We start from the raw sequence: 27,542 nt of genomic DNA, 5'->3' as shown, positions 1-27,542 counted from the left end.
TTTGTTCTCTGATTGCTGATGCTAGAACTTCCAATGGTATAGTAAACAACAGCGGTGAGAGTGGGCATCCCTGTCGTGTTCCTTATCTCATGGGGAAAGCTCTCAGCTGAGGATGATATTAGCTGTGGGCTTTTCATAAATGGCTTTTATGACATTTAAGTATGTTCCTTCTATCCCGACTTTCTCGAGGGTCTTTATTAAGAAAGGATGCTGAATTTTGTCACATGCTTTTTCTGCATCGATTGACAGGATCATATGGTTCTTTTCTTTTATTAATGTGGTGTATCACATTGATTGATTTGTGAATATTGAACCAGCCCTGCAGCCCAGGAATGAATCCCACTTGATCATGGTGAGTAATTCTTTTTCTATGCTATTGAATTTGATTTGCTAGTATCTTGTTGAGAATTTTTGCATCCATATTCATCAGGGATATTGGCCTGTAGTTCTCTTTTTTTGCTGGGTCTCTGTCTGGTTTAGGAATCAAAGTAATGCTGGCTTCAGAGAATGAGCCTGGAAGTTCTCCTTCCCTTTCTATGTTTTGGAACAGCTTGAGAAGGATAGGTATGATCTCTGCTTTAAATGTCTGGTAGAATTCCCCAGGAAAGCCATCTGGTCCTGGACTCTTATTTGTTGGGAGATTTTTGATTACTGATTCAATTTCTTCAGTGGTTATGGGTCTGTTCAAATTTTCTATTTCTTCCTGTTTGAGTTTTGGAAGTCTGTGGGTGCTTAGGAATTTGTCCATTTTTTGCAGGTTGTCCAATTTGTTGGCATATAATTTTTCATAGTATTCCCTGATAATTGCTCGTATTTCTGAGGGATTGGTTGCAATAATTCCATTTTCTTTGATGATTTTATCTATTTGGTCATCTCCCTTTTCTTTTTGAGAAGCCTGCTAGAAGTTTATCAATTTTGTTTATTTTTTCAAAAAACCAACTCTTGGTTTCATTGATCTGCTCTACAGTTTTTTTAGATTCTGTATTGTTTATTTCTTCTCTGGTCTTTATTATTTCTCTTCTTCTTCTGGGTTTGTGGTGTCTTTACTGTTCTTCTTCTATTTCCGTTAGGTGTGCTGTTAGATTTTGTATTTGGGATTTTTCTCGTTTCTTGAGATAGGCCTGGATGGCAATGTATTTTCCTCTCAGGACTGCCTTCGCTGCATCCCAAAGCATTTGGATTGTTGTATTTTCATTTTCATTTGTTTCCATATGTTTTTTAATTTCTTCTCTAATTGTCTGGTTGATCCATTCATTCTTAAGTAGGATGTTCTTTAACTTCCATGCTTTTGGAGGTTTTCCAGACTTTTTCCTGTGGTTGATTTCAAGCTTCATAGCATTGCGGTCTGAAAGTATGCATGGTATGATCTCAATTCTTGTATACTTATGAAGGGCTGTTTTGTGACCCAGTATGTGATCTATCTTGGAGAATGTTCCATGTGCACTTGAGAAGAAAGTATATTCTGTTGCTTTGGGATTCAGAGTTCTAAATATATCTGTCAAGTCCATCTGATCTAATGTATCGTTCAGGGCCCTTGTTTCTTTATTGATCCTGTGTCTAGATGATCTATCCATTGTTGTAAGTGGGGTATTAAAGTCCCCTACAATTGGCACATTCTTATCAATAAGGTTGCTTATGTTTGTGATTAATTGTTTTATATATTTGGGGGCTCCCGTATTCGGCACATAGACATTTATAATTGTTAGCTCTTCCTGATGGATATATCCTGTAATTATGATATAATGCCCTTCTTCATCTCTTGTTACAGCCTTTAATTTAAAGTCTAGTTTGTCTGATATAAGTATGGCTACTCCAGCTTTCTTTTGACTTCCAGTAGCATGATGGATAGTTCTCCATCCCCTCACTTTCAATCTGAAGGTGTCCTCAGGCCCAAAGTGAGTCTCTTGTAGACAGCAAAGAGATGGGTCTTGTTTTTTTTATCCATTTTGGTACCCTATGTCTTTTGGTTGGAGCATTTAGTCCATTTACATTCAGTGTTATTATAGAAAGATATGGGTTTAGAGTCATTGTGATGTCTGTAGGTTTCATGCTTGTAGTGATGTCTCTGGTACTTTGTGGTCCTTGAAACATTTCACTCACAGAATCCCCCTTAGGATCTCTTGTAGCGCTGGTTTAGTGGTGATGAATTCCTTCAGTTTTTGTTTGTTTTGGAAAACCTTTATCTCTCCTTCTATTCTGAATGACATACTTGCTGGATAAAGGATTCTCGGCTGCAATTTTTTTCTGTTCATCACATTGAAGATTTCCTGCCATTCCTTTGTGGCCTGCCAAGTTTCAGTAGATAGATCTGCCACTAGTCTTATTGGTCTCTCTTTATATGTTAGAGACTGTTTATCCCTAGCTGCTTTCAGAATTCTCTCTTTATCCTTGTATTTTGCCAGTTTCACTATGATATGTCGTGCAGAATATCGATTCAAGTTACACCTGAAGGGATTTCTCTGTGTCTCTTGGATTTTAATGCCTTTTTCCTTCCCCAGATCAGGAAAGTTCTCAGTTATGATTTGTTCAAGTACACCTTCAGCCCCTTTCTCTCTCTCTTCCTCTTCTGGAATTCCTATTACAGATATTGTTCCATTTCAACATTTCACTTAGTTCTCTAATTCTCCCCTCATACTCCTGGATTTTTTTATCTCTCTTTTTCTCAGTTTCCTCTTTTTCCATAATTTTATTTTCTAATTCACCTATTCTCTCCTCTGCCTCTTCAATCTGAGCTTCAATGGTTGCCTCCAGTTTATTTTGCACCTCATTTATAGCATTTTTTTAGCTCCTCATGATGGTTTCTTAGTCCCCTGATCTCTATAGCAATAGATCCTTGCAGTCCTTTATACTTTTTTCAATACCAGCAATTAATTTTATGACTATTATTCTAAATTCTTGTTCTTTCATATTGCTTAAATCGTTTTTGATCAATTTGTTAGTTGTTGCTACTTCCTATAGTTTCTTTTGAAGAGAATTATTCTGTTTCATCATTTGGATAGTCCCTGGAGTGGTGCAGAACTGCAGAGCACTTCCCCTGTGCTGTCTGGAGTAACTTGTGTTGGTGGGCAGGGCCACAGTTAGACCTGATGTCTGTTCCCAGCCCACCTCTGGGGCCACAGTCAGACTGGTGTACCTTATCTTCCCCTCTCCCAGGGGCAGTACTCACTGTGGAGTAGTGTGGCCCCTGTCTGGGCTACTTGCACGCTGCCAGGCTTGTGGTGCTGCTTTATGGGATCTGGCATATTAGCGGGAGTGGGTCCGCAAGGTGCACAGGGGTGGGAGGGGCAGGCTTAGTTTGCTTTGCCATCAGTGGTCCCCTGTGGGAGGGGCCCTGCAGCACAGGGAGGGAGGCATGCAGACCTGTCAGAGGGATGGATCCACAGAAGCACAGCGTTGGGTGTTTGTGTGGTGCAAACAAGTTTGGGGAACTGGTTCCCTTTGGGATTTCAGCTGGGGGATTAGAGAGGGAGATGGCGCTGGCCAGTGCCTTTTTTTCCCGCCAAGCTGAGCTCTGTCTTCTGGGGCTCAACAACTCTCCCTTTGGTGTCTTCTCGCCCTCCCTGCTCTCTGAGAGCAGAGCTGTTGACTTTTAACATTCCAGATGTTAAGTCCCGCTGGCTGTCAGAACTCATGGAGTCCAGCCCCTCTGCTTTTGCAAGTCAGACTCAGGGGCTCTGCCTTGCTGGGAAGGCTGCCCCTCCACTGCCCGGGCTCCCTCCCACCAGTCCGTGTAGTGTGCACCGCCTCTCCACCCTTCCTACCCTCTTCCGTGGGCCTCTCCTCTACGCTTGACTCCAGAGAGTCCGTTCTGCCAGTCTTCTGGCGGTTTCCTGGGTTATTTAGGCAGATATGGGTGGAACCTAAGTGATCAGCAGGACACGGTGAACCGTGCATGCTCCTATGCCATCTTCTTGCCGAACCTCTCAAATGATATTTAACAATAAAGATTGGCAGAATTGAGTTTAACACTGAAAAAATCAATTTTTAAACTAAGTCTGGGGCGCCTGGCTAGCTCGGTCAGTTAAGCATTTGACTCTTTTTTTTTTTAATTCTTTTTAATGTTTATTTATTTTTGAGAGGGAGAGGGAGAGAGAGAGAGAGAGAGAGATTGTGTGTGTGTGTGAGCAGGGGATGGACAGAGAGGGAGACACAGAATCTGAAGTAGGTTCCAGGCTCTGAGCTGTCAGCACAGAGCCAAACATGGGGCTCAAACTCACAAATCATGAGATCATGACCTGAGCTGAAGTCGGATGCTTAACCAACTGGGCCACCCAGGCACCCCACGCATCTGACTCTTGATTTCAGTTCAGGTCATGATCATGGCTGTGAGATTGAGGCTGCATGCTGGACGTAAAGCCTGCTTAAGATTCTCTCTCTCTCTCTCTCTCTCACTCTCTCTCTCTCCCTCTTCCTCTGCCCCTCCTCCCCTGCTTGTGCTCTCTCTCAAAAACAAAACAAAACAAAAAACTGTGTTGGAGTTTGAATGGCAACATAAAAGAATGGTTAATGGCTGTATCACTGCAAGGAAGGTTGACACAGTACAGGGGTAACTGCCACCTCAAGGGTGCACTCTCCATTTGTTCACTAGTAGTAGCCCATACAAAACCTGCAAGAATTCTGAAGAAACCTAAGGAAAATCCTCCAAAGAATGGATGCCTAGGAGCACTCCTAAAGACACAGAGAAACCAGAACACAGACCCCCTGCAGTGAGTCTATTCCCCAGTCAGAATATAGACTTCCTCCCTCCTGCCTCATGAGGCATGCTGTTAGAGTCAAAGGATCCTTGAGTGATGCTCACCTGCCTTTGGCAACAGGCAATGGGGCAGTGGGATGGGTTCATTCATATACATCTACATGTTAAACCAAAGAATAGTGAACCTGAAAATAGCTGTCTTCAGGGAGAGTCCTGCCAGCGTTAAGTAATTTGAGAAAGAACTAGTTCTTCAAATGATTTTCACTTCAGGACTGATTTGGCTGAATTGTGCTTGCTCAGTTAATACACAAATTTCTTCCCTAAGTTGCTACAGACTCAGGAATATACTCTCAAATCAGGTCCTCTCTACTTGTTCACATTTCATAAATTCTTCTCTGGACTAAGGATACCACGTTAGACATGCTGAGGAACCACCTGGTCAGTCTGGCTCATGAATTAAACTGGCCTAGAGGCTAGTTTTGTAGTCATAAAGGAAAACAGCAGATTTCTCTACTTGGTTTATACTGGATTATAGAAATACCACATAAGCCTGGGTGGCTTAGTCAGTTAAGCATCCAATTTCAGCTAAGTCGAAGGTCCTCGCTGTCTGTAAATTCAAGCCCTGCATTGGGCTCTGTGCTGCCAGCTCAGAGCCTGGAGCCTGCTTCAGATTCTGAGCCACCCTCTCTTTCAGCCCCTCCCCCACTCATGCTCTGTGTGTGTCTCTCTCTTTCAAAAAATAAACATTAAAAAAGTAACATATAGTGGTATCATCACTATGAAGATACTTTAAGATCATCACATAGCGTTTTCTCTTTGACAGTTGATATGTGTTTTCTTGTTCAACTGGTAGCCATGTGCCTTTGGTAGGTAGGACATCTTTGAGCAATAACAACTCCCTGAATTCTTTTGTTTTACAACTAGTGAATTGTATCATTCAAAACAGTCAAATTGTAAACACAGTAAAGGCCACAATGAGACAAAGAGGAAAGGTAAGTCTTATTGTAATTATATAGTCTTACACAAAGAAATAAATTCAATTTAAATTATCTTTTAGGGGGTAGGGGAATGGGCAAAATGGGTATGGGGAGTGGGAGGCTTGCATGGAACAAATAAGTCACAGGATGAAAGGTACAGCATGGAGAATAAAGTCAAAAGTATTGTAATAGTGTCGTATGGTGACAGATGGTAGCTACACTTGAGGTGAACATATCATCAAGTATAGACTTGTTGAATCACTATGTTGTACACCTGAAACTAATATAACATTTCATGTCAACTATACTGTAGAGGCTGGTTTTAGGTCACAGTCTTGAGTAATGGAAACTTGAGCAAGTCAAAAGGGTCCACAGTGACTACCGAGCTGAATGCACAGGCTCATTAAGCCATAGGTCCTAACCAACCAATGGGCTACTTACAACCAGACACAGTTCCTAAGATTACCAAAAAAGGTAAAATTCCATATGTCTCCATATTCCCTTACCCCCCTCTATAACTATAGCTTCTCACCACCTCCTCATGGCAAACGGTTTGTCCTTCGCTGTTCTGTATGCTGCTCCTTTGCAGTGTATTCAATAAACTTTTATCCCTTTTGTTCTGTCTTGGGTGAGTTCTTTCACCACCCCTGCAACCTGCCCCCACCCAATCGGGATGCCCACATACACTTCAAAAAAAAAAAATTAAAAATAAATACATAAAGTAGTCTTTGTTCAGAAAACAAATTATGTTGTAAGCAGTGAAAGGATTTCATGCTTGTATCACATGGAAATGAGTGCTTCACATACTTATTTAATTAATCTAGAAACACAGTTTCTAATCTAGGAACAAAAAGTTGACATTAATTATTTATCTCATGGAAAAATACATGTGGTCATAGATCAGAATATGTAACATGCAACACTGAAAAACTCAAACATTTGCTATTTGGTAAATAATAAAGCAGAATATATTTTTATTATATGGGTTATTATGTGAATTTTACATGTGGCTATAAGCCATTTGAATTATAATTCTCATTCAAGGTACAGTCTTTTCTATTTGATGCTTTATATCTTTCTGTTATCTCCATCATTCTCCATAAATATTTTTACCTCTTGGTGAAACTATTTGAAGGCAATTGTTAATAGGTATGAGGAATTAGAAGGGAAATCTTCAAAGCCAAATATATTGAACAGTTTTCTATACTTCATAGCCTGTGAGAATCTATTACTGAGTAATACCAACCATGTATATAAAATATCAAAATAACCACTAAGATTTTAGTGAGATGGTGACTTTAAATGACAGAGAGTTTTTCTTTCCTTGCTTATTCTCACTTATTCCTACAGGTAAAGTCCCATTAATAAAACAGGAACATGTGTAAATAAAGCATTTATTTATTTATTTTTTTTTTAATTTATTTTTTTTTAAATTTTTTTAACGTTTTATTTATTTTTGAGACAGAGAGAGACAGAGCATGAATGGGGGAGGGGCAGAGAGAGAGGGAGACACAGAATCGGAAGCAGGCTCCAGGCTCTGAGCCATCAGCCCAGAGCCCGACGCGGGGCTCAAACTCACGGACTGCGAGATCGTGACCTGAGCCGAAGTTGGACACCCAACCGACTGAGCCACCCGAGGCGCCCCTAAAGCATTTATTTAAAGGCAATGACTGTCATTCTACTAAAAAAAAAATATTCAAAAGATTCCTAAGAGGAGAGATCCACTTTTTAAAAAATAGTCATAATTTAATGGAATTCTCAATTATATGATTATTATATGGCTGTCCTTTTCTCTTACAGTTCTATGAGGAAAAGTAATTAGCAAGTAGCTTACATTATGCATAATTTGTCTTACAATTATTATAGATGCTCATTCTATTTAAAATACTTATGGAAGAAGCAAACAACTGATCACGGCCCAGAAAACTAAATACAGGTAACACTGTCTAATTTGAGATTATCTCTCCCCCTTCCCTTATTCTGGCTGTCCAATTACATGACATTTTATGAAACAAAGGAATGGTACTGTTTTGTTCTATTTAAAAATCAAACTGGACTTATAAAAAGCAGAAGGACTCAAATGATTGTCTGAAGGGAAATTTTGGATGACTAAGTCACTTCTATTCTCTGTACTTTCAGTAGAAGGCTGTAAATTTGTAAAACAAAGATTGCTTGAATATTGGGTTAACCACTTCTCTCAGCACCAATCTGGACCTCTATCCATAGTTTTCTTTGCTTCTGAGTCTGATAAACTTGTAGAGTTTAAGGAGTTTACTATAACCCAATCTGGGATATTACACAATCTCTGTGTTTTTTCTTTTAAACTGTCCCTTTTAAGCCATCCCTTCCAGGGCACCCGGGTGGCACAGTTGGTTAAGCATCCGACTCGGGTTAAGCATCCGATTTTTGATCTCGGCTTAGGTCATGATCACACAGTTTGTGAGCCTCACATTGGGCTCTGCACTGATGGTGTGAAGCCTGCTTGGGATTCTGTAGCTCCTTCTTTCTGCCCCTCCTCCGCTTGTGCACTTTCAAAATAAATAATAAAAATAAACTTTAAAAAATAAATAAAGTAAACCATCCCTTTATTTTAACTCTTTCAAACTATTCTATTTTCACATCTATTTTCTGTTTGATCCAATTACAGTTCTTCTTATTTATTTCCTCAGGAAAAATTCCACTGATAAACCAGGTATACATGTAAACAAAATATTTATTTAAAGACTTGGACACAGTGCAGCAGTGATGTGATAGCACACAAATATACTGCTTAATAAATGTTTTAATCATTTATATATCAATGAAATGCATTTAGTGAGAAATATCTAGATAAAAGTACCATCCAAAGTTTAGAAAGATGTCTGAAAATCACCAGTGTATTAAGTATAACTTAAGTGAAATAAATATTTTAAGGTTTTTTATACAAAATTACTGAATTCTGGATATAGAAAGTATAAGAGAAGTTAGATATTCCACTTCAAAATATTTTCATGAACACAATTTATTTTTATAGATGCTTATGTAATGAGAGATATTTACCTTTTCACCAATTTCTCCTTTGCTGCCTTCAAAACCTTGCTCTCCCTGTAGAAGAGGAATATGGTATATATAATAATGGGAACACTACTTTTAATATACACAATTATTACAATAATAATGATAATGTTTCCAATAACTAATAAAAACCATTTCTAATATGTAAATTTTTAAACCAATATTAACTTAGACAAAATTTAAATATTCCTAAATACTAAAGAGTACAAGCCACACTTTCACTATAGTACGTTCCATGCAATGTCATTTCCATAAACCTGAATTTCTCTATATACTGTACCTTTCTCAGAGGTGTTTTGAGAATTGAATGCATCAACATAGTGCCCGGCACTAAGTTAGCCATTATTGTTATTATTACTATTACCATTTATTTCACTAGATCCAGCAGAAACAGCCTTCTCATGCTGACTTCTATGGAATACCATTCCAATGGGAGCTGTGTGATGAATAAGGGTTCAGGTTTGAACCCCGAGTCCTGGCTCCAGCTCTGACACCAGAGCCGAACATGTTCTTTACCTGGCTCTCAGTCACAGAAAGGGCGTTGGCAGTTGTAGGGCTGCTGGCTTTCAACCACCATAATTATTCCAAAAGGTGTAAGTCTCCTATTCCTCAACTAAAACGCTCTCTGACCCAACAAGCTTATTTTCCCACTTAATTCTGCACAGATACTTATGGTACTGATGTTTGATGCATACATTCAAACAAATATTCATTGAATGCCAAGTACATGTCAGGCACTCCAGACAACACAGCCAGCAAGTGAATGCTGGATATAGGTCATCCTCACCCCTCCACTCACAAGATGCACTCAATAAATGAAATATTTCCTGAGTGCACAGAGATAAGGGATGAAGGGTTTCTTATGTCAAGTTTTTCTATAATGCTGCAACAAGGTGACACTTGACACAATTAAAATTCATGTTAGAAGCGAACTGCCAGGTTTTTACTATACGTATAGTGTCTGTGTATATATTATAAATAATACCTGCAATCAAATATATGTATATGTGTACATGTATACACACACATACATACATGATTAAATTATTATTTCTGCTTCATTTTCCCTTTAAAAGGGTACCAGGAAAGACAATAGGTTAGTATTTGGGCATATGTGCCACTGAATATATGGTCTATCTTTACTCGACCATTTTTCCTAAAATATAGACTTTAACTTGATCTGTTAATTCAAGCTGACATCGAAGCTGCTACACCCCCCAGTACATCAGTCACAATGTCAGCATGATGCAGCCACCACAAACAGCTGCTGGAAAGTCCAAAACTATTTCCCAGTAGATAAATCTGCACATCCCTTGGCTTGCAGCTCAACTCACAGAGGCAGCACATGCTGTATCAATGGGTTTTGTCTAGAGTTGCTGTGAAGAAATTCAGAAGCTTGCCATTTTATCGCTGCCAGTTCAATCTTATTATCTTTATCAAGCCAAGTAAGGGAAGATTTTTCAAACACTGTAACTATAAATAAATGCACATCTTTTTTTTAAATGCAAATTTTTAGCTACAGAGAAAAACCTAGATGCAGTAGTAACTTCTGACATCTTGCTGCTAAGACCTGTAAAACTTTCAGAGCATAGAAATGATATGGTTGGCTGGGGTGGGCATCTAATATTGCATTAGTAATGCTCTCCCCTGTGGTGAGATTATCTGAGTGGTATCATGACAGCTGGCCCCACCTGAAGTGGCTCCCCATCCCTCCAGGAAACTGGAATAGACCAGTCTCTGTGCTTCCAGCAATGCTGGTCACACTCCTTTCCAGGAGGAGAGAGTCCTGGGACAGGTACAAGTGAAGTTCACCTTGGTAAAGAGAAAGATAGTAGGCACAGAAACAAGCAGCCTAGTCAAGGCAAAAATCTTTATTATGAGTTTGTTATTCTGAAAGATATTTTTTGAAGAGGTTAGTTGTAGCATCTTTGTAACATTTAATATTTTATGTCAGTGTAACTATTATGTTTAGCCAACCTGGGAAATACAAAAAGAAGATAAATAAGAAAGAACCAAATACAGTCAAAGGTGGTAAAAATTATTCCGCTCTTCATTTTAGACGCTAGTAACAGTGAAAACACAATCAGAGCAGCTCTGTACACTCCACTGGCCCCCAGAAAGCATGATCATTGACTTCTCTGGAGAAGCATGTTGCTAAAGCTCTCTCTTAGAGTGATTCCTTTGAAAAGGGATTACTTCCATGGGTTCTCTTTGAAAGACCGATTAGTGGCTTTCTAAGAGCCTTTCAGGGAATTAAGTTTCATCAAATAAACTTTCTGAGTCTTCGCTATACTACATGCAGATTCAATTTTTAAGATGTTAAATTCTTAATTTCTATAAAACATTCAAAAACTCTTTACCTTTTGACCAGGTAAGCCTGGAACTCCATGCAAACCATTTTCACCCTACAAGATGTATAGAAAATAAATTTTATTAGCAAAAAACAAATGAATAAAGAAATTTTTGCAGTCTTTAAGAATTAGTTCTAGCTTGGTGGGGAAAGGTAGCCTAATACTGAACATCTATCACATTCAGGGGCTTTTTATCTATCCCTCCTTATCTTACAACTATAGAGTTAGTACTTCAATTTTACAAAGTAAGAAAACAGTCTTGGGAGGTTTGTGGAGCTCAGTCAAGTGTCTGACTCTTGATTTTGGCTCAGTTCTTGACCTCATGGTTCATGAAATTGAGCCCCACATCAGGTTCTGTGCTGCAGGCATGGAGCCTGCTTGGGATTCCCTCTGTCTCTGCCTCTCTCTCTGCCTCTCTCTCTTTAAAAATAAATACATAAACCTAAAAAAAGAAAATAAAGAAAACAGAGTCTCTGAGTCATGCTCAGGGTCACCCAACTTGTGGCACTACCTGAGATATCAATGAGGTCTCTCTAACTCCACAGCTATTTAGTACCCCTTATTTCATGTTCTCTTTTCAAACCTCTGGACATAATATTAAAGCCTGGAATAGGATTTCTATGGGCCAGGAACTGTTCTCACAACAAATCTATTGGGTAGATAGATTATGATCATCTTACAACAGATGATCACACCATCCTACACAAAATAGGAGATAGAAATGGAATTTGAACACATATACTTCAGCTCTGTGCACATAGCCACATCCCTACACTGTCTCATGGAAAAGATTTAATTCTGGCTTGTAAATGATCTCATATAAAAACTGAATACATCTATACATCTATTATAGATATGTATCACATCTATTATAGCAATAGACATACAGATATGTATGTAAACATGTGTATGTCTGTGTATATTTGCATATATAAAACTCATATCCATTGATTGCCTTTAAATCAATTTTGAAGACAAACCCAATCCCATTTTACTTGAAAAATTGCTTATAAGAATTTTTAGTTCTTTACATTCATCTGGTTCCTTTCTTGGGTAAAAAGGTTCTCAGCAGATGCTTATCAGTTTCCATTACTGGAATTCATGGGTCATTTCTTTGACAAGCGTGGTTTGTAAACAGCACACCAGCTAGAATGAGATATTCCTGGGAGGATGTACACATTCTCAATGGGGGCTTAGGAATTTTTCTGCTTATAGGAACTAACTTGACTCCTGAGTTTGCAGGTTGAGGCAGCTCAAAATAATTTAAAAATTCCATTGATCTACTTTATTTCTAGAAAACATTTATAAGTAATTTATAAGACAACAATTTTTCAGCATTACCTAGAATGAAGTTAGATATCATTTCTTAAAATGATATAAAAGAAAAAAATTACATCTTCAAACTTTAAAATAGCAATAATATATTCTAAATCTAAAGAGAAAATTATTATTTCATTAATTAATATATTTTGGAAAGGTTTAGTCATTTATAACAGAGTTGTACCACTATATACAGACACACATATTTTAAAGTCTAGGGCTGTTCTTAGATTAAGTTATCTAAGTTTTTCACAGTAGAACTGCTATCATCAAAAAATATACTAAACAGTAAAGGCAAAATTTTGCTGCTAAGTGTAATTAAGTGTTGAAGCATCAATAAAATACAATGTACTTACCTATGTAATAAGCATATTTCTATTCTTTAAAACATTTTTATAGTTCTAGACCTCGGGCACTATTATACAAATATATTAGAAACTTCCCATCTCATTTGATAAAGTGACAGTAAAAGCACATTCAGTATTTGACACCAGGGAACATTCTGTGGAAATTGAGCTTCAGTTACTCATCGCAGAAGTATGTCCACTTGTCCATAAGGAGCAGAATTAGTTTCATCGGTTGGTCTAATATAATGTTTTATATCATATTACAAGTTACACATCATAACAAGATATGGCATGTAATCCAGCAAAGTACACTGATACAGTATACACTGCCAAAAATACTTTTTTGGGGAAAAAAAAGTAGTGACAGTATCTACTCTCTTTCTTTGTTTAGAGCCCACTGCTATGTACTATGTGTTCCAAGTACTAGCACCTAAAGTCACTTCTGGCACATGTCAGTTTAGGGCTCCACCCAGAAACACTGCTAACTGGATACCAAAAATCGCTAAAACTGTGATATCAAGCTGTTTTTCTCTCTTTAATGGACACCGATTTCATGATTATTGCAGTTAAAATGTTGTATTTTCCTACGGTCAGTGTTCACTGGTCCCCACTCTTTCCTGACTAGGAATTTGTTTTGTAAACCTAATCCTAAATTCCCAGATAATCTCGGGGATACCAACTGATTATTCTCCCAGGAAAAACTCAGTTTCACACACCAGTAGGTACACGATTTTCAGATTGGGAGTGGATACTGTTGAAGCTTAAAGTTTGCAAGACTGGTATTCAGAAACCTTTTTATTTTCTTCTCGCTGATTTTCTTGAAGTTATCAGAGATAAGCCATTTTGAAACTTTTAATAATTTTAAATCATTTGTTATTTTTCTAGTTCTTAAGGGATAAATTAGTATATTTGTTTTTGTTCATATCCAACCCCCCCCCAAAAAAAAAAGATTTGTTAAGTAGCATAAAAACTAAAGACTATATCCAAAACCTAATGCAGCTTGAGGTCAAATGGGATTCTACCGAGCAAATAAATGCCTACCTAAAACTACTGGATGGGTGGACATTAGCTGCTTTTTCTGGACTCTTGCTGTTCCTCCTTCCTCCCAGTCTCAGCAGAAACAAAGAAATAAGAAGTTTCTCTCTTGGCTTCTGATCAATACTTCAGTGCATTTTTGAGAGAAAATTACAATCAATGTTTCTCATAGCTACCAGAATGTTCCAAACTTGTTTCTGAGGCATAGACTTTCTATTATAGGTTTTTCCAACAAAGGATCTGTGTCCTTTTCTTGTTACAAATTCAAAGTACAGAAGGACAAGTGAATGAATATGTGTAATACAAAGCAGAGCCAAATCTAACATTGCTGCTGACAGCAGTGTTGCCGTGTTATTACTGTAATGCATAGCCGATCTTCAACTTCACAGAGCAATCTAAAGCACCCTTTCCAGAATTCAAAGTAAAACCTCTTTGGGAAGCTTTTGGAAAAAACTTAGGTGTGATTTAGGGCCAGCTGGTGGCTTTCTGAAAAAGTGATCAAAGGATTTCATTTTACCTCCTTTTTATCACTGCACATTTCCCTGAAGTAAGCACAGCTAGGCATAAAAGATAAATTATTAGTTTTCCTGATTCCTTTGACATTGGAATCTATGTCTTTTCTTATTATGCAGGAAATACAAGTTGTCTGAAGGACACTTGATAAGAAATCACATTCCCCAGGGCTATAGTTTATAAACCTAGTCCCAAAGAGACCAAGCAAAGAAAAGCAGATTAAACAAGTAAATGGAAATTTGCTTGTAACTACATGTAAGCCCAGAAAATTGAAAGTTATATACTATGTTGTGGTGATTTTTTTTTTTGTTGTTTTGGTCTAAAAAGTTGGGTATCCACACTCTGATGTAAAAGTCTGCACTGTTGGTGGGAATGCAAACTGGTGCAGCCACTCTGGAAAACAGTGTGGAGGTTCCTCAAAAACTTAAAAATAGACCTACCCTATGACCCAGCAGTAGCACTGCTAGGAATTTACCCAAGGGATACAGGAGTACTGATGCATGGGGCACTTGTACCCCAATGTTTATAGCAGCACTCTCAACAATAGCCAAATTATGGAAAGAGCTTAAATGTCCATCAACTGATGAATGGATAAAGAAATTGTGGTTTATATACACAACGGACTACTACGTGGCAATGAGAAAGAATGAAACATGGCCCTTTGTAGCAACGTGGACGGAACTGGAGAGTGTGATGCTACGTGAAATAAGCCATACAGAGAAAGACAGATACCATATGTTTTCACTCTTACGTGGATCCTGAGAAACTTAACAGGAACCCATGGGGGAGGGGAAGGAAAAAAAAAGGAGAGAGGTTAGAGTGGGAGAGAGCCAAAGCATAAGAGACTCTTAAAAACTGAGAACAAACTGAGGGTTGATGGGGGGTGGGAGGGAAGGTGGGTGATGGGTATTGAAGAGGGCATCTTTTGGGATGAGCACTGGGTGTTGTACGGAAACCAATTTGACAATAAATTTCATATATTTAAAAAAATTTTTAAAAAAAGTCTGAGATGTGGGGCGCATGGGTGGCTCAGTCGGTTGAGCTCCTGACTCTTGGTTTCAGCTCAGGTTGTGGGATTGAGTTCCACAATGAGCCCTGTAATGAGCCCCATGTGAAGCCCTGTGTGAAGTCCTGTGTAGAGCCCCACATGACTCTGTGCTGGCTTGGGAGCCTCTCTCGCTCTCTCTCTGCCCCTCTCCCTGCTTGCACGCACACATGCACTCTCTCTCTCTCTCTCTCACACACACACACTAAGAAATAAAAAACATTTTAAAAAAAGAGTCTGAGATCCTACTAAAATACTGTTTCTATATTTAAAATTTTAACGTGGCCCATCATTTCATTCTACAGTACATTTTCCAGTAACTTAATCTCCTTTACAAATATAGTATACACTTGGAAATATATCAGTATTATCCTACTAATTAACTCATTTCATTAAGAGAAAATTTACCTAAATCGAATGTTGAGCGAAATAGCTAGAAGAAACATCGAAATGGAATGCCAGAATTCTGGCATGAAAACCAATAAAAGAGGCAGCTAAAAGTAAATCTGATTTTGATTTTGTGTATCACTAACTTGGCCTCTATGTTTCCGACTATACATCTGCTTTACTCAGGATGTAATCTTCAAAAATTGAATTTTTATGGTTCTTAAATTGTTGCCACTCAACGAAGCATTTCAGGAAATAGAATATACACCTTTTTTTTTTTTTTCAGACATCTCATCCAATCTAAGTCTTTTATTTCAGGGAGGATTATTTTTTCCTTCTATTTTCTTGGACTTTATTCCAAGAAGTAAATCATCAAGTTAAAAAACTGTATACCTTATAGGGTTTAAAACTTCAAACTTTTTGAATTATTCATATGTATTTGATCTTTAATGCAGCAAACACATGGGGATATATTATCATATTAATGTTCAGGATAAGGCAAATTTATATCATTCTTAACCATAAAATGAGTGAGATCCTATTATTACTTATTCTTATGGGTCATTTCAAAGAAGGGAAAACCAGCCCACTTAAAGGCAATATATGGTTGATACATGTCTTAATCATAGTAATGTAAATATGGGGAGTTAGTAGTAGCTGAACCCAACATCTACCGTCTCAAAAACTATTAACCTGAATGTACATGTTTGGGGATACAAGTATACGCAAGTGCACATACTTAGAAAATGAGCAGGATGGGCAGTCTTTCACATAGGGACAAGAATAAATTCATACCTTTTTATTCACCACCTCCGTCAAAACATTTGTCGAGGTACTGACTCTACTGAAAACTTCAGTAGTCAGACACTTTTGCTGTTTAATTTGTATTTTGGAGAGCAGAACAAAACAACTCTTTATGCAAATACTGCAATAATGCTTTCTGAAGTCAAATTAACCTTCCCCAAATTTCTGCCCACTAGTGTTTTTTTTTTTAAGTTTATTTATGAGAGAGACAGAGAGAGACAGAGAGAGAGAGACAGAGACAGAGCATGAGCAAGAGAGTGGTAGAGAGAGAAGGAGACATACAATCCAAAGCAAGCTCCAGGCTCCAAGCTGTGGGCACAGAGCCTGACACAGGGCTTGAACCCATGAACCACGTGATCATGACCTGAGCCCAAGTCAGATGCTTAATGGACTGAGCCACCCAGGCACCCTTCTGCTCATTAGTGTTATATTACAAAGGAAAAATCTCTTATTGGTCTTATGTATGACATCCCTTTGTGTCACTATCAAGCCTATTCAGTAAACCAATAATTTTTCAAATGATAGTTTGGAGTCCCTTAATATGTTAGTTACTGTTTTCTGGGTGCACATTGGTCAGCCAATATATCTTTTAAAATATGGAACTCAGAATTCAGCACATCACTCCAGAAATGATCTCACCACATAGAATAAAAACAGGAGGGTCACACACACACACACACACACACACACACACACACACACTTCTTGTTCTGGATACTATATAGTACTTATATTAACACAACTTGTTTTTTTAAAGTTGAATTGCTTAAGTATACACTGAGCTTGTAGTCAACTACAACCATTAAGTTTTTCTTTTGAGGGAATATATCTTACAATCCTTTTATAAATTGATAGAATGAAAATTATACCGAGTTATTAAAATTAAAAAAAAACAAGAAAACAAGTAACTTTGAAATTATTTGGACAGGTAAACAACTCTTTCCATATCTAACAAAGTTAGGGAACTGGGCGTTGGACAATGTTATAGAGCCCACTAAAAATCTGGGCTCCTATGTACCTGTGATGATTTTTTTAAGTGGATTTGTCAAGAACAAGTGTTTTGGATTTCACTATATTGTGAGATGAGTTATAAAACAGTATTTAAGTAAACTCAAAGCTTCATAAAAGTACTAGGGAAATAGAAGACATTTAATGTGAATCATCTCCTGAAATACCCAAAGTGTAGTAACTGACATCTGAATCAAGCATTCTAACAAGTGAAAGATGATGTAAGATATAAAGAGAAGGAAAGTGTCATCAGTAAGCCCCTAATTGAGGTCAGTGAGATACTAGTAAGTGCAAACTATTTCCTGTCCAAAGTATTCCTCATGATGAGTAATTTATAGTTCTACTCCATATCAGTTACTTCTAGTGGAGCTTAAATGCACTTCGCACTAGCGAAGTCATTGGTTATTTATCTTTAGCCCTGAGGTAAATCGTTGTGAAGATATGGAGAAAGAATATGCCTTAGCAATGTTGTAAGAAAGTCAGGAGAATTTTTTCAAACCTTATTTGGAAAAAAAGAGAGCATGATAACTTCTTCAGGTTTATGCTTGGAAGAGAAGAAAGAACATAGTTTCTCCAAGAGAAAATGGGAAACAAATTCTGTAGTTGCACACACTTCTATTAGATTTCACTCTAGGAAGCAACATCTGCAAGCTTTGCTAGGTAGATAAGAGATTTTCCTACCTTCCTATTTCCCTGAAGCGTGCTTTTGCGGAAAGTACAGAAGACTTGTACTGAAGCACCACTGCCTTTTCCAACTACCCCTCAGCACAGTTTTCTAACAATCATCTTCAATTTATTTTCTCTATTGGCCTGGGGCTAAGTCCACTTGAGTTCTGAATAAATCAACAAACATTTATCTAGAATCAATCAGGTGCCATATGCTGGGTCAAGTGCTGCAGTTACAGGAACAAGACCTTGTTCTCCTGGATCTCACAGTAGAGATAAAGACACAAACTATACTGATAATGTAAATAAAATACTATGTGAGCAGAGTGAAGGGGCTGTTAATTCGTCTTGTGTCAACGAGACTACCAAGAAGATGTAATTTTTCTTGAGCTTTGAATCTGGTAATGTGTGAAAATGCAGTGATGGTCGAAGCGAAGAAAGGTACCAATCATCTGTGATCATGCTCTCAAATCCTCTACTTAGTATCTAACAAGTTCATTCAGTACCTTACACTGGCTATGTCTGTTTCCTTTAGACAGAGACGCTTTTAGAAAACTCTAATCTGAAATTATAGATGTCTTTATCAAATACCATCTACCCCTTTAAATAAAGAATAAAATAATTAGCCACTAAACTATGCAGAGAAACAGAGACCGTGTGATCTTTCTATGACAATATTTTAATATTTATGTGCTAGATTCTCATAGTGCATTAAACCAAGTAGGAACATCAGCAGACTAAGTTCTCGAAATCTGGCTGTTTAGCAAATAAAAGTCAAGTGCCTGGGTGCCAGATCCACTGCATGTGTTGAGCTTGTCATCCATCTGTTGTGTTCTCTGCCAACTGCTCTTCTTGGGGTGTGAGTGGAAGGCATTAGAAGGGAATAAGAAACCATTAAGAAATAAAATCAACTGCAGAGTGAGCAAGTTTCTTTTTCTTTTTCCTGTCCTTCTATTCCCTCTGTCATTCTCAGGTTTCTGCTTCTTACTGCTATATTGAATCAAAATAATGCCTACAAATAAGACAATGAAATGAGGATTATTCCATGTAAAGGTGATAATTTTTCACTGATAATTCAAGTATCATCCTTGTAACTTTAATAAGTGAGACAACAGTAGGTTGACAAAACTGTTTTAATGTGGCCATTTTTTCTATGAATACTGGTTGCGATAAGAAGTCTAATCCTATGTCCAGATTTGACTGTTTCATTTGCTGAAGAATTTTCTGAAATACAGAAGTATATAGATGATTCTCAGTTTAAGAGGTATTTTCTCTAACATGGCTCATACTTGTTTTGTAAATTTGACAAGTTCATAGGAAGGAAATATCCCATTGTTAGAATAAAGGTGAATTGCTCTTTCTTTCTTTCTTTCTTTCTTTCTTTCTTTCTTTCTTTCTTCTTTCTTTTTCTCATTTAGTGTTTTGATTCCTACAATAAATTGTCTCATACAAATAGGTGTTTTAACTATTTTTTTTAAACTTGGGAAGACTTCTGAAATTAATATTAATTCTAAATTTCAATGGGAAATGAGGTGAAACCAGGTAATACAGATAGAAAGCCAAATAGCTTTAAAAAATTCTCTAGCTTTTCCAATAAACACCTATAAGTTTCTGAGTCTCTAAGGCATGAATGCTACATCTGGAGCAGGGCTGTCTCAGGGTTCATTACAATTCACAATAGCTACTGGCCTTGTCTGCACTTTCATAAATGGTAACATCATCTGCCTTTATTTCCTGAAGCTGAGGTCTTCTCATAAAATGTCTTTTTAAGGGAAAGATCAAGATTCAGAGATTGCAGTCATTTCATTTCATTTTCCAACCCAAAAGGAATACAAAGGCAGATAGACAGTGGGTGTGCCCAGCTCAATCTCGCCCCACAGCAGCAGAGACTGGGGGCTCCAGAGTTCATGACAAAAAGTGCCTCACACAAAGCTCTTCGGTATGAGAATAGTTAGCTTGGCTGTTTTTAAGTCATGTAACTTGGCAACTCTCTCATCACATTATCAGATATACTTCTTCTTTTTTTTTAATTTAATTTAATTTTTTAATTTACATCCAAGTTAGCATATAGTGCAACAATAATTTCAGGAGTAGATTCCTTAATGCCTCTTATCCACGTAGTTGCAAATGGCAAGATTTCATTCTTTTTTTATCAGATATACTTCTTAAGTGCTTTAATGCATATGGCTTTTTATCTCTAGAAGTTCAATATTTTTTTAAAAAATTCATCATGCTAAATTAAACACTTTTGTTTCTGATCAAAAGAATATATAATAAATGTATGACCAAAAGTAATTTATATTGTATATACCTATTTATATAATTACATATCAAAAGCATATTTCATAGAGAACATAAAGAGAATTTTCTAGGCTAGCTGTTGAGGTAAGGTAATCTGGAGAGTGTGGCCATGATTGGTCTGCAGGGGTGGGTGTGCAGGGCAGATAAGGATCTCCAGACAGTCCAGGTATGGGAATTTTAAAAGCTTATTTCAAATATAATTTTGAAATTGAAAACAAAACAAAATAAAATCATGTTGTCTTCATAATACTTATTTTGGAAGGTAAAGTTAAACAAAATACTTTCATTTGGTGAAAAAACATATGATGATTTTATTTTGGTGGATACAATTTTCTTAGGGTAGGAGAGTCAGAATCTCTCCGGCTGGGTAGACTTTAAAAGAGGTCCATGGATGTAAAGAGAAAGAACACAGCCCTCCCTGCAGCAGAATTTAGGAAACTCTCTCTACAGTTCCCTCTCCAGGCTGTAGGCAAATGAAGTTAAGATCTAATTCAGAACTGTCTGTGCAAAGGGAATGTATATACTTGAGGAGCTATCAAGATGAGATGATACGGTGAAGGTGTAAGAGCTATGAACGCATATGGGTAAGATTTAAATTCTGGCCCACTATCTGTTAGCTATGAAACTTTGGGGAAGTTTTTATACTTTCTTAGTTTCTTAATCTGTGAAATATGGATGATAATGAATCTTACCTCAGAGATTCTGTGAGAAATGAATAAAACAATGCAAAGAAGTCCCTTGACAGTGTTTAGCACATAATAATTGAGTACATGGCTATTATTGTTATTATTGTAAAAGGATATGCTCATACGTATTTCAGTTAAAAAAAATTTTTTTAACGTTTATTTATTTTTGAGACAGAGAGAGACAGAGCATGAACGGGGGAGGGGCAGAGAGAGAGGGAGACACAGAATCGGAAACAGGCTCCAGGCTCTGAGCCATCAGCCCAGAGCCTGACGCGGGGCTCGAACTCACGGACCGCGAGATCGTGACCTGAGCCGAAGTCGGACGCTTAACCGACTGAGCCACCCAGGCGCCCCCATATTTCAGTTAAATAGAAAATTAATTGGTTTGCTAACATGAAAATTTAATTTGCTTTTAGAGGTCAAAATTATCTAAAATATGTGTGACTTTCAACATTTTTCACTAAATGTATTTTGAATAAATAATATAAATTCCCTCAAATGAGTTCTACTTTAGTTTCAAAGTAAGCCTAAACTTAGAATAATAGAATCATCAAACTATTTTCTTTTAAAATTATATCTATTTACCAAATAGATATACTTTCCCCCTGCCCCCATTATCTGCAAGGAATACCTTCCAAGACCTAAAACCACAGATAGTATCAAACCCTATATATATTGTCTTTCCCTACACATACACATCTATGATAAAGTTTAATTTATAAATTAGGCACAGTAAGAGATTAACAAAATAACTGATAATAAAATAGAACAATTATAACAATATTCTTAATAAAAGTTATGTGGATATGATCTCTCTCTCTCTCTCAAAATATCCTATTGTACTGTACTCACCCTTCTTGTTGTCATGATGTGAGACCATAAAATGCCTATGTGATGAGATGAAGTGAGGTGAATGACGTACTGTTAGGCTACTACTGACCTTCTAACCAGGACCATCTGTTCCAGATTGCAGTTGACCACTGATAAGCGGAGACTTCTATATTTATAGATCAGGCACTGAGCTGCCACTTTTATGAATAATCTCATTTAATCCTTAAGACAAAACTATAAGTAGATACAATATAATGCCTATTTTAAAAAAGAGAAAACTTAGAAGAAACCAAGAGACATTCCCTAAAATTAAAAAGTGAGGATTGGAGCTGCAATTCAAACATAGGCCATCTAACTCTGGATAGTTAGTATCTGAATGGCACAACAGTGATGGCTATCGTTTATTGCATACCTACTCTGTGGGAAAAAAAGTCATTTTCATGGAAGTTTTCTTAGTAAAATAAACATTTTAGGAACAAATTATAAGTAAGTAAGCAAACAGAAAATTGGTTTTAGCAGTTAGGTTCTGTATTTATTCAACTTTTACTATCACATTATTAGGATTAAGATGGCTAGAAAATAATTATTCCTATTTTTAAAAAGTATCCCCACTTCTCAGAAAACATATTTAACATATATATGTGAAATAGAGAATAAGGTAATTTTTTGTTTGAAATATTCAAATAGCTAATACAAGAATGCTTTGACTGGTATGTTTGAAGGTAATACTGTGGGCAGGATTTGCTCCCAGTATCCATATCTTCATCTCATTTTCCACCACATACCATGATGAGTTGTGAGCACGTGTGTTCATATGTGGGTGCATGCATATATGTATGGGTGCATGCATATGTGATCTTATGCATTAAGTGTTTTACTTGTCAGTGGAAATTAGACCATCCAATTTACTCATTTTGACTGACAGTGGCTTCTGTCCAACCATGCTTCCCAGAAGTCACCAGTGACAAATAACTAATGATACTTGCTGTGCTGGCATAAATGTATAGGGGACAGTTATTTGTTTGCAGTGTGTCGGCTATACGGTTGTACATATAAGTTTAGAATGCCTAGTGCAAGTCTACATAAGGTGATGAGTATTGGAATCATAAAATAACCTAATTAAATGCTAAAGTTCTTCATTCTCCATGACTTGACATATCCCATAAATTGATTTCATAATATAGTGTTGTTTAGTGTACTATTTTTCTCCTGGGCCTCAGAAGAAACTAATAGTTTGTTCAAAGCTTTGACTTAAAAAATTTACTGCTATCACCTAGCCAAACTTCAAGGTGTAGGTCTGTTTTAGAATAATAGGATTTATATGCAAATCACTTAATTTATTATGGTATCACACTGGATGTAAGTATAAAGTGTAGCTAAAATACAAATTCTATTCTACACTGCTCAGAATATGCTTCACTGCATTAACATAAATCAGCTTTCTAGTTTAAATAGTAAACCTTAAAACATTAAGAAAGTTTTACTTTGAGAATATCATACCAGAGATATATGTTCTATGGCACTTTGCATATGTTCTTGTTCCAAGTGAGAAAACTCATCTTTTTTTTTTTTTTTATTTTATCTTTTAACAGAACCCTTAAGCATTTCTACTTCTAAGAAAAAGAGCCTGAAAGAAGTACAAATGCTGAGAAGAAGAATCAAAGTTAAGCCTGGGGATGCTATATGAATAGTCTGGGAGATAAGTATGAGTCACATTAAGCCAGATGTGGGAGATACAGTTCTGAGAATACATCATACTTTAAGAACTAATAATTTTCTTTGGAAGTTTACTCAGAAAAATCAATCAAGTTATTTTCATCTTACAACAATGGAAGTATTTTTACCTCAAATATAAGTGCTCATCTTCACAACTATAACTTTAAAACTTTTAAATTTTAAAAATTAAGAAAAATTGACATATCCTTACTGGAGTCAATATTTAAAACTTATTAGGCATGCCATTAGATAACATAGTAGCTTTGTTGTCATGTTTATTCTGTACATATTCATTAGTTATTTTATTTTTAATTTTTTAAAAAAAATTAATATTTATTTATTTTTTGAGAGAAGGAGAGACAGAGCACAAGCAGGGCAAGGGCAGAGAGAGAGGGAGCCACAGAATCTGAAGCAGGCTCCAGGCTCTGAGCTGTCAGCACAGAGCCTGACGCGGGGCTCAAACTTACGAACCATGAGATCATGACCAGAGCCAAGGTCGGATGCTTAACTGACTGAGCCACCCAGGCGCCCCTCATTAGAGTTATCTTAAATAAATGGTAACCTGTGGATTATGGAAGCGAGAAAAACACTCTTCAGGTGACATTTCTTCACTTAAGAATGCTGCATCCCTTTAACAGGTGAATTAAGTGACAAGATAGAAGCAGACCCGGTACCACCAGTGACTCTGATCTTGAGGACAGGCTATGGTCAAAGAGTCGTGATTCTATGGATACTGGTATTAGTCACTGAGGAGAGTCTCTGAAGATGCATGAAACCAGGATCCAATAGCTAAGTGTAGTCTGATACCATGTTTAACGCCATTGGAAGCTGCATGAATTCTGTCTGTGAGGCTCTAAGAGCAACTCAAATAAACTAGACCCAAAGAAAACTGCTTGTAGAAACAAAGCGTATTTGCTAGGACAATCTGCACTGGTTTTAGAACACCGTTGATACAGCTTCCCTTTAATCACATTACTTTTTTTATTAAGTTTTTCATTTTAATTCCAATATGGTTAACATACAGTGTTATATTAGTTTCAGGTATAAAATATAGTGATTCAACAATTCTATATATTACTCACTGCTCATCATGATGTGTACTCTCCCTTCATCTATTTCTCTAATCCCACCACCACCTCCCCTCTTGTAACCATCTGTTTCTTCTCTATAGTTAAGAGTCCATTTTTTGTGTTGTCTCTTTTTTTCTTTGTTCATTTATTTTGCTTCTTAAATTGTGCATATGAGTGAAATCATATGGTATTCATCTTTCTCTGACTTCTTTTGCTTAGCTTTATATTCTCTAGATCTATCCATGTTGTTGCAAATGGCAAGATTCCATTCTTTATTATGGCTGACTAATGCTATATTTACATATATATATATACACATATACATATATATGTATATATATACATACACACACATATATGTATATACATATGACACTTCTTTATCCATTTTTCACATTAGCTTTTAAGTTCCCTGGAGACAGTGTCTTCACATAGACACTGAAGCTCACTGATTTTGTGAGACTGACTGCATCACCATTTCAACCAAATGGACTCCAAGGGCTGAGGCTTCCATTTCCCAGAATTACTAGGCTCAACCAGTTAATTAGTAGCTGGTATATGTCTTTATATTCATTGAAGTTTTACTTTAATTGTAGTACAGATCATCACATTAAATTCTTTCTATAAATTTGAGCTTCTAGGAAAATAAACAAAATCTTTAGTTCTGAGTAGTGTTTGTCTCTGCAACACTACATCTTGCTCCAGTTCCTTCACTCTGCCAAAAATGTCCTCTCTTTTCTAAGAAATTATGTATTGCAGAGAATTGCTTAGCTTGCATATTTAACATTCCAGCCTGTTACTTTCTTACTGTCATGGCCCTTGGTTGATATTATTTTGACTGATTTGAGCCTGTTCATTACTTTATCTAGTTCTTGTACTGAATTCAGTCTGTTGACAGCACCTTTTAGGAGCTGAGAGCCTCCTCCACAATCAGTAGCAATTTACACCTGGTTTTCACCAACAGGATCCAAGAGATGTCACTTTGGAGTAATGAAATTAATGGTATTTTAAACAAATCTTAGTAAATTCTATTCTTTCTTTTTAAATTTTTTTTTTAACGTTTATTTATCTTTGAGACAGAGAGAGACAGAGCATGAACAGGGGAGGGTCAGAGAGAGGGAGACACAGAATCTGAAACAGGCTCCAGGCTCTAAGCTGTCAGCACAGAGCCCGACGCGGGGCTTGAACTCACAGACCATGAGATCATGACCTGAGCTGAAGTCGGACGCTCAACCGTCTAAGCCACCCAGGCGCCCCGAGTAAATTCTATTCTAATAGAATAAATAGAAATCTATTTAGAATAATTCTATTCTAAAGTATTCTATTCTAAAGTATTCCAGGAGAATGTTATCCTGCTTCCCCATAATTTACTGTATAAAATTATATCAACTTTACTTCCCATTGTAAAGATGTCCAATGATCTATAATCTATTTTATAGTCCAAGTACTCCAGTGATTCTGCACTTGGCTTAAACAAAGTTCCTATATTCAAAGTAATTCAAAAAATCTCAGTGATCTGAAATCCAAAAAATCTGATTATTATTATGGTGGAATAACTGTATAAAGCAAATTTTGACTAGGGGCAATCTCCTTAGGAGATAGATGACTGAGTCGTATTCTGTAGAGGAAAAAGCATTTTGAAGGAATTAGACTTTTGAATAAATGTTTACTTCTGAAGAGTCTGCAATTAATGTCATCAGTAAGCTTAGTTAAAAAGAGAATAGCAGTGGGGGTGCCTGGGTGGCTCAGTCAGTTAAGCGTTCAACTTCATCTTAGGTCATGATCTTTCAGGCCATGAGTTCAAGCCCCGTGTCGGGCTCTGTGCTGACAGCTTGGAGCCTGGAGCCTGCTTCGGATTCTGCGTCTCCCATTCTCTCTGCCCCTCCCCTGCTTGCACCCTGTCACTCTATCTCTCTCTCAAAAAATAAATAAGCATTAAGACAAAATTTTTTAATAAAAAAAAAAGAGGATAGCATCCCAAATAAATATTAGGTCGTGGCAAGGTATCATTCCACAAAGATTTTACTGAGTCTAATAATTATTTATACTACTACAGGAAGAGTAAGGAAAATTGCATATGGGGCTGAATAATTTCTAAAATGAAAAAGCAGCAGCAATGAAGCAGTCAGCTCTCAGACACATTTAAGAAGGACTCAAAAACTATCTGACAATTTCTGGACCTTCCCACCACTTCAGCTTCAGGTACTCCTGTGACAACTGTACGTTAATAACCACAGGGTCAAGGCCTTCTGGATAATGAGGCACAATGGACTCACTTGATAATTAGTGCAGCTAAAACAGCTACATAAACCTTTCCTAAACTTACTGTACTGAAGAAGAACATTTTCTTAGCATCAACATGTGACACTTTAATAATTAAGCAGTTTAAGTTATGTGTGTATATGCCTACATACACACTCAGAAATCATGAAAAATAAGACAAACTAATTGCAGTTTAATTTACAAACATAACAATTTCAAAGTTTCTATAAAAACTGAACAAATATACAGAATGAATAAGTCACAGGAATAAAAGGCACAGCATGGGGGAATAGTCAGTGGTACTGCAATAACGTACGGTGACAGACGGTGGCTACACTGGCAGTGAGCACAGCATAACCTATAGAATTGTTCAATCACTATGTTGTACACCTGAAACTAATGTAACACTGCATGCCAATTATACTCAAATAAAAAATGTATAAAACAAAATTGAACTTAAATAAGATGCTGAATGG

The 27,542-nt window shown here is 36.9% G+C and overlaps 1 protein-coding gene across 8 annotated transcripts in view; it reads right to left on the bottom strand.

The window, feature by feature from the left end:
* The window catches only part of COL19A1 (collagen type XIX alpha 1 chain), a 394,980-nt gene that overhangs the window by 290,459 nt on the left and 76,979 nt on the right, over window positions 1-27,542 (bottom strand). For all 8 annotated transcript variants that reach the window (XM_042986625.1, XM_042986628.1, XM_042986630.1 and 5 more), the window contains 2 exons: window positions 11,085-11,129; window positions 8,710-8,754 (listed from right to left, as the gene is read on the bottom strand). In XM_042986625.1, the coding sequence (XP_042842559.1) occupies window positions 8,710-8,754; window positions 11,085-11,129 (90 nt within the window). The remainder of the gene's footprint in view (window positions 1-8,709; window positions 8,755-11,084; window positions 11,130-27,542) is intronic.

This window comes from Panthera tigris, chromosome B2 (genome assembly GCF_018350195.1).
Source record: "Panthera tigris isolate Pti1 chromosome B2, P.tigris_Pti1_mat1.1, whole genome shotgun sequence".
NCBI classification, from domain to species: domain Eukaryota; kingdom Metazoa; phylum Chordata; class Mammalia; order Carnivora; family Felidae; genus Panthera; species Panthera tigris.
This window is presented reverse-complemented; position numbering and strand designations above follow the sequence as displayed.